The sequence below is a fragment of the Seriola dumerili genome, unplaced genomic scaffold (assembly GCF_002260705.1).
Source record: "Seriola dumerili isolate Sdu_G_001 unplaced genomic scaffold, Sdu_1.0 BDQW01000040.1, whole genome shotgun sequence".
Classification (NCBI taxonomy): domain Eukaryota; kingdom Metazoa; phylum Chordata; class Actinopteri; order Carangiformes; family Carangidae; genus Seriola; species Seriola dumerili.
Window position 1 is genome coordinate 4,762,268 of NW_019174295.1, and position 7,481 is coordinate 4,769,748.

Sequence of the window (7,481 nt, forward strand, 5' to 3'; positions counted from 1 at the left end):
CTTGCCCAGACTTACTCATAGGATTAGTTCATCCAAATCAAACAAGTGTAGGCCAGTGGTTCACAAATGGTGTGCCGCGTGAGGTAAGTCCAGGTGTGCCATGGTATTTTGAGACAAACCATTATTATCGCATTACACAACTATACAAGAAGTTCTGAGTTTTGTCAGTTCTTTGTATGCACTCATTTCCCAAGACAGAGGTAAGTTCTATACCCTTAAAAAAAGCATTCAATAACCTCCGGGAACCCCGATTTTCGCTGTTGGAGCAGTTATCAGATGGTGGGAATTATTACTGTGTGACACATCAAAGGGCCATCCATGGCCCTGATAGACAGCCAGTGCGAAGGAGGGGAACAACTGTAGACACCAGAGCAGAAAATGAACCAACACCAAGACAAAAGTGAAAAAAAAGTCAATAGCCAGTATCACGAGAGCTACCTGTCTTATTGCTTCAGATGGGATGTTAACTACCCCCTAGCCCGAGTGCGTCATCTGTCGGGAGAAGTTGGCTAATGCTAACATGGTGCCAAGCAAGCTTAAAAGGCACTTGGAAAACCAAACATCCCTAGCACGTTGCGAGAGAGTTGGCCTACTCCAGGAGAGCACGTGATCCGAGGCAGCAAGACAGCTTGTTGGATTGTGTGAAAGTGTCTGATGAGGCGATGGAGGCAAGTGACATGCTAGTGGGGCTTATTGCAAAGCAGAACAACACGGTGACACGGTGCCTTGGGCAGAAAAAGGTTGGAAATCACTGGTGTAGGCTACAACAGCGTCGTTAGGGCTAAGTCGGAAAATGAAGTTTGTTCAGATATATGTAATCTTGTGGAACAGTACGTCATGGATGGACCTACCTTTGAAAACATGAACGTTGACTTCTGATTTATTTTTTTGTTCTTTTTCATTTTGCACAATGTATTACTAAAATATATGAAGCCATTGACGAGAGACGTGCTTTTTCCTTCAAAAACTTTAACCATCGTCACGGAGCTGTGAGCACTTCCCTGGTGGTCTAGTGGTTAGGATTCGGCGCTCTCACCGCCGCGGCCCGGGTTCGATTCCCGGTCAGGGAACTACTACGTTTTTCTCTACAAAGGCTAATATGTTTAATCACAACTCGGATTTTGTCTTTCATTGTTTCTGTAAATTAACCTCTGCATGTAAAGGAGTTACCTCCCAACCACAACTATTTGCTAGAAGAAGTATTCCCCTTGACGTTGTAGTTCATTAAACTCTTATGTTGCTTCTCATTTCATCCCATCAAATCCGGAGTGTGATAATTTACCAAACAAAAAGACTGCATAGCTGAATCAACACCTCTCAACAGTCTCAACCAACATTTAACATTATGAGATTCATGGAGTATTTATTATGGAGCTATCCCAGATAGTAAAATGCCTTGGTCCTCGGCCTGAGTCTGGCCCATATCTGGGCAGATTCCAGCTATTATCCTCTTATATTGACTGACAGCCAGAAGATTTTCTGTGTGACCCATAATTGATCCAGACGTGGAAGTAGAATCTTACAATCATGTTGTATATGGACCGGATTTGGGCCCTGGAACTGGGCGTGTACTGGGCCAGAAGAAGACTTATTTTGATATCTGGGATGGTTTTATTTTACAGGTTTTACAGGTGATCTTCTTGTGTCTAGTCCTTGTGCTGTAGCTGATATAGTTTAACTTTGGCCACTTCCGGGCAAGTAATACATTTCGTTTTTTTCTTAAGTGAAAATGAGTAAATAAAACCCCTGTAGCTAAAAGTCAACAGCTCAGAGTCTTTCTCTTCTTGATTCTATCGCTCATCCTGCAGATCACTTCAAGATTTTTACGCTGTCTTGTACATGCAGCATGTTTCAGATCCAACCACAGATTTTCAATCATGTTCAGGTTGGGGGGGGGGACTGTGAGGTCCGTTCCAAAAGTTTCATCTTGTGTTCCTTGAAGTAATTAATGGTGGATTTTGAGGTCTGCTTTGGATCATTGTCCTGTTATAGAAGCCAACCTCTTTTCAGTTTCTTGAATGACTGCGTGACATTTCCATCCAGTATTTGCTGCTATTTAGTGGATTTTATTCTACCCCCATGTTTAAGGCGGTCGAATGCAATAAAATACAGGGTTGTGTTTTTCTTTTCTATTCAAAAATCTACAAAACATGTAATTTGCCCAGGGGTTCCTACACTTTTGCATACAACTGGATCAGTAAAGACAATAATTATAACCTGTGTGTTTGTGTGTGGACGCGCACACCTCCATATGTGTCCTCTCAGTAGAGAGTATTAGAGCTAAGCAGCTCCCTTTAATCTGAATTGACAGACTGGATTGAGCCAGTCCAAAGCATGATGAAGCTGAGCTGTTGTTGTTAGCCACAGCTCACCTGAGGAACCTCCTGAAACTCTGATTTCACACCCTCAATTTTGCCATGCTGGAACTAGAACATGGTCTTATAAGGCAGGTGGAGCACGCCCATACAAGGTGCTGGGTGTGTGTGCTGAGCTGCCTTCTGCTCGCCTGTGTGTACGTTGGCAGTTTATATGTCTGGAGAAGCAGCTTACCCAGGTATACAACACACCAGCAGTTCTGTGACAGCGCTGTTAGACTGGGCTATTAAACTTTTGTGTGTGTATGTGTGTGTGTTTGTGTATACGCACAGGGACCATCCTAGTGTGATAAAGCGTCGCTGTGTCAGTGTGCTGCTGGTCTCTGCACTGTCACCTGCAGCAGTGAAGGCATGGATTCACTGGGCTGATATCAGGGTGAGTAGAATTCATCATCTGTATCACAGTATGTCTCTTCAATTATCAGCTTGTCACATTTTTACTACGGTTTTTCACAGTGGCAAAAACACATTTCTTTTCTCAAATATGTAAATACAAAACCCAGTTGTCCAACTACATTTACAAAACCTATAGAATATTTTCAGCGGTTTATCTTCCTGTGAAAACTTTCTTTTCGCACTACTTTTTTTTCAACCGCTGAACTACCGTATTCCTGCACACAAGTGCACTTACTTGACTTGGATAAGTCAAAAGGTCTGCTGTGAAAAAGGTCCATTGATTTATACTGACAGGTGTCTCATCAACAAGGATAGCCTAAATGACGGACCCACCTCTCTGTATAATGTGATACAGTTCAGCAGCACCACAAACTACACCCTGCAGGTGCTGCGCTTCTATAGAACAAAAAGCGACTTTTATAATCTTGTGTCCTTTGCATCAGACTGTGGTGTACCTAATAAACTGGTAACTTAGTGTAGACAGGCTCATTTCTATTTCCAGTTTTAGATTACAGAAGTATCAATAGCACTAGCACAGTACAGCTACAGGCATTACATGTAGCTCAGCGTAGCTCAGATAATCATGTTCACACTGTGTAACAATCATCCCTCCGTACAGGGAGTCAATATCTTTCTCAAGGACACTTCACAGTGGGGGCTGAACCCTGAACCCATCCAGGTGAAGGGCTGTGTCCTCAATCCGAGGGGCATGTTCACCATACATAAGGGGTCATATGGGGTCACTCATCAGCTTAACTTTACAGTCACTTTAGTGTAAAGGTTTTGTTCATAAGGGTAAATTTTGGCCTTCCAGGTCGATGCGTCTGTATGGGAGCTGATGGGGGTTCGTCTGGAAGGTTTTGTTCCTGCACTCATACTGCCACTGCTACTAACCATGGTACGTCAGAGTCCTCACACGGATGAGCCCCTCAAGAAAAAGATGATGTTTCTATCCCTAAAAACCATCTGGAGCAAATGTTTGCTTTGTTAAAATCACAAGAATTAGACTCTCTGCAACTTGAGCACCTGCTTTTCGCAGCTGGTTCGATAATTTTGCTTGGCAAGGAGCACTGAGAGATACATCTCAGGATCTGAGGAAAAACAAACACAATAAAAAAAGCATTCATTTTATTCATTTTTAACTATTTTTACTACCTTATTTTCTTTAACCTGCCAGACCTAAAGTCAACCTGAGATTCTTTAAGGTAAATCTACTTGGATGAAAGAAACGGTACTCTGTGGATCCTCTTTCCCTCTTAGAACATTTTATTTATGCTGCACTAAGGCAGTTTTGACATTTCAGAGACTCAGTTTCCATTCCTGTTGCATTACAGCATGGCTTTACAACCTCCATGAAATTACTGCATTTTGTAGCGATATCCCATGAGCATCCTTAAACCACACATTGAAAAGCTGTGCCCTGCTGTTTCTAGATCCCCATCTTTAATCTCTTTTTATATACTTCCACTGGATGTTATAAACAACTGGTTTTATTCTAAACATCAGGTTTTTTATCTTGGTCCCCTGGTTCATTCCGCAATGGACAACCCTAATGGCTTCACTACGGAACTGCAGTCTGCACTGGGTGAGTTATACTTTGTGTGTGTATATATATGTGCTTTGTATGTATTTGATGTTTATGTCATACATAGTAAAGTCCTGACTTAATTTTCCCAGATGTTCAGTCGTGGAGACTCTCACTAGGAGACGTAGTGTGGCTCAGGAACCAGGTGGTGGCGCCAGTGACGGAGGAGCTGGTGTTCAGAGGGGCCATGCTGCCCATGCTGGTGCCCTGTGCAGGACCCACAGCTGCCATCTTTATGGCTCCACTCTTCTTCGGTGTCGGTGTGGCAACCAGATTTTCAGACTTTACCAACTCAAGATTAGACTCTTTTACAGATTAACAAATGATGAAATACATGAATTAAATGAATGCCTTTTGTTTACTGGATGAATGAAAGTTTTTTGTTCTTTTTGTTTAAATACCTGTTAGTAAGTGCAAGATTATTTTCAATGACATGATATTTGTTAACCAAACAAACTTTACATTTAACCCACACTTCATAGCTCTTTTACCGTGTTATTCTAGCTCATTTCCACCACATCAAAGAGCAACGGCGCCTCCAGAAGGATAGTATGAGAGTCATTCTTCTGGTGGCAGGTCAGCTGGCTTTCAAACTTCTCCTCAAGTAAACCAAAGTGAAACAATGCAAGCATCGGCTGATGTATGCTTTTATCTCACAGCTGCATGGATTAAATAGCTTTTTAAATCTCATGCACCACAGACATCTTCATCTAAACCTTGGTTCATGTTTAGTTTATGTATTACACAACCTCTATCAGCTTTGCTTGATTATAGCATGGACATGCTAAAGATATAATAAGCATCTATCATATTGATTTTGTAGAGGAAAAGTATAAATGCGGCTGTTCTGTTGCAGGGATGCAGTTCTTGTACACAACTGTGTTTGGTGCCTTCACTGCCTTCATATTCATGAGAACTGGTGAGATGTGGAGAGAACAGGACAGCGCATTTCCTCGCTACTCAACCACAGACCACGCCTCATTAAGTCTCTTGTCTCTCTCTATAGGTCATATTGTGGGCCCAGTTTTGTGCCACTCGTTCTGTAACAGTCAGGGCCTGCCTGACATTGGCTCCGCCCTGCAGCACCCTCAACGCACAGCTCTACTCTTCCTATATCTGATGGGAGCCCTGCTGTTTCTGGTGCTGCTCTTCCCGCTGACAGACCCCTTCTTCTATGGTGCCATTCCCGTCTGCAGCCTGGCTCCCGCTCCCGCGCCTGTATGCTAGATCAAGTTAATTGCAATACAGTCACCTTGCTGTTAAAACTGTGTGTGTGTGTATATGTGTGTGTGTGTGTGTGTGTGTGTGTGTGTGTGTGTGTGTGTGTGTGTGTGTGTGTGTGAGAAGAGAACGATTCTAACAGTTCAGACATTTCCTGCATGGTCGAAATATTTCCTACTGTATTGAAACTCAACACCAGAACAACTTTCCCTGGGTGAGAGAGAGAGAGAGAGAGAGAGAGAGAGAGAGAGAGAGAGAGAGAGAGAGGTGTGTGTGTCCGAGAAAGACAGATGAAGTGTGAGAATGACTGAGTGAAAACGGAAGGCGGTAGAGGAGACAGCAGTAGAGAGAGACACATATGCAGACAGAGAGAGAGAGAGACGGACAGAAACACAGACACTGCGGCCAAAAAACACACGAAAGGAACCAAAGTGGAGAGAGACGACTATGTCAAGTCACATTATGAGGACAAATAAGGCCATGAAAGGCAGACTTGTCCTGAAGATAGTGAGAAGAAATGGTTACAGCCAGAAGCAACAATAGGATTGCCAACAGACGAGAAGAGAAGAGAAGAGAAGAGAAGAGAAGAGAAGAGAAGAGAAGATTAATGGAGAAAAGAAAAGGAAAGGGGAGGATAGGGGGAAACATGAGTGTGTCCCCAAGGAAATTCAGAATGTGGAGGAGAGGAGAGGAGGGGAAGAGAGAAGGAGAGGAGAGGAGGGGAAGAGAGAAGGAGAGGAGTAGAGGAGAGGAGAGGAAAGGAGGGGAGGAGAGGAGAGGAGGTGGTAGAGGAGAGGAGAGGGGTTGTTCAGGGTCAGTGGAAATAGTGAAGGGTTAGGACTGAGAGGTGAAAGGCTGTGTCGGTTAGGATTTATGAGACAGACTGGCAAGCTCTTTATAAAAACTGTGTTTACAACCTAAACCAGAGAAGACAAAGTTAATTCACATGCACTTCTGCAGATGCACGCACTAGACTAGACCGGACTAGACAAGATTTATATGGTTTGTTATGGAATATAATGTGATATAGGGAGTAATAGTCTAAGCTAACGACTGCTAGCAGTAGATTTATATTTACCATCCAGATATAGATATAATAAAGTATCTTTCTATCTATCTATCTATCTATCTATCTATCTATCTATCTATCTATCTATCTATCTATCTATCTATCTATCCAAAAAGAAATTCTATGAGCATATTCTCCTGAATGTCAAACTATCCCTTTAATTTGAACTTATTGCATCTGATTCTTCTGTGTGTGTGAGCAGTGAGTCTGTAACAACACCAACTCCCCATTACATTTAGCACCAACTAACATCTGATGACACACTAGGATTTATAGCGTGTTCGACTATGAAAAGCTTTAAAGGGAATTAAGGAGGGTTTTTTTTCAAATCTTTATTTATCCAAGGATAGACTGCTGATTTCTCATCATGCTCCGTCTCTGCTTCACTTTCATATATTTCATCTCAGTCATACTTGGGTCCTTTCCAGTACAACAGCACAGACTTCAGTTGCTGGCTGCTGAAAGTTTCAGGATTTATTTTTTTTGGGGGGGGCGGAAGACTTTGCTGCTCTGCATCAAGCTTGACAGGAGTTTTTGCAAGAAGCGACTGTATTACCTATTTACCTCCCCGGTGTTTTTCCTCTGAGAATTACGCAGAGATAAAAATCCTACAACCTCTGATTTGGCAGCCACCGACTGAGACTGTAAGGTGGCCGCTGCCTCACAGCTGGGAATGTGAAACGAAGACAAGCAGAACAATAGAGAGGGAAGAAAGAGAGGCTGTTATTCGACTTCAGTGCAGAGGACTGGTCTGCAGAAGATTTTAGCATTGTGGTTAGGGAATAATTTACCTTCCTTTGCTGATGCTGAGTCAGTTCACAAAGCAGCTTTTTGA

General features: G+C 42.8%; 1 protein-coding gene and 1 non-coding gene across 2 annotated transcripts; both read left to right on the plus strand.

Moving 5' to 3' along the window:
• Positions 1 to 998: 998 nt before the first annotated feature.
• Positions 999 to 1,070, plus strand: trnae-cuc. The gene has a single exon. It is a non-coding gene; the product is annotated as a tRNA-Glu (tRNA).
• A 1,347-nt stretch (positions 1,071 to 2,417) lies between these two features.
• LOC111217044 (CAAX prenyl protease 2-like) lies at positions 2,418 to 5,583 on the plus strand. The gene is made up of 8 exons (XM_022738724.1): positions 2,418 to 2,554; positions 2,649 to 2,751; positions 3,586 to 3,669; positions 4,278 to 4,356; positions 4,449 to 4,616; positions 4,861 to 4,932; positions 5,213 to 5,275; positions 5,363 to 5,583. The coding sequence occupies exons 1-8, from the start codon at positions 2,418 to 2,420 to the stop codon at positions 5,581 to 5,583; spliced, it is 927 nt and encodes a 308-aa protein (XP_022594445.1).
• The last annotated feature ends 1,898 nt before the right edge of the window (positions 5,584 to 7,481 follow it).

What these genes read in the sequence shown, in the direction of transcription:
- LOC111217044 (XM_022738724.1), top strand. Translation starts at nt 2,418, where the DNA reads ATGCTGGAACTAGAACATGGTCTTATAAGGCAGGTGGAGCACGCCCAT. An exon ending in TGGAGAAGCAGCTTACCCAG is followed by an intron (nt 2,555 to 2,648) that starts GTATACAACACA and finishes GTATACGCACAG; the next exon opens with GGACCATCCTAGTGTGATAA. An exon ending in TTCACTGGGCTGATATCAGG is followed by an intron (nt 2,752 to 3,585) that starts GTGAGTAGAATT and finishes TTGGCCTTCCAG; the next exon opens with GTCGATGCGTCTGTATGGGA.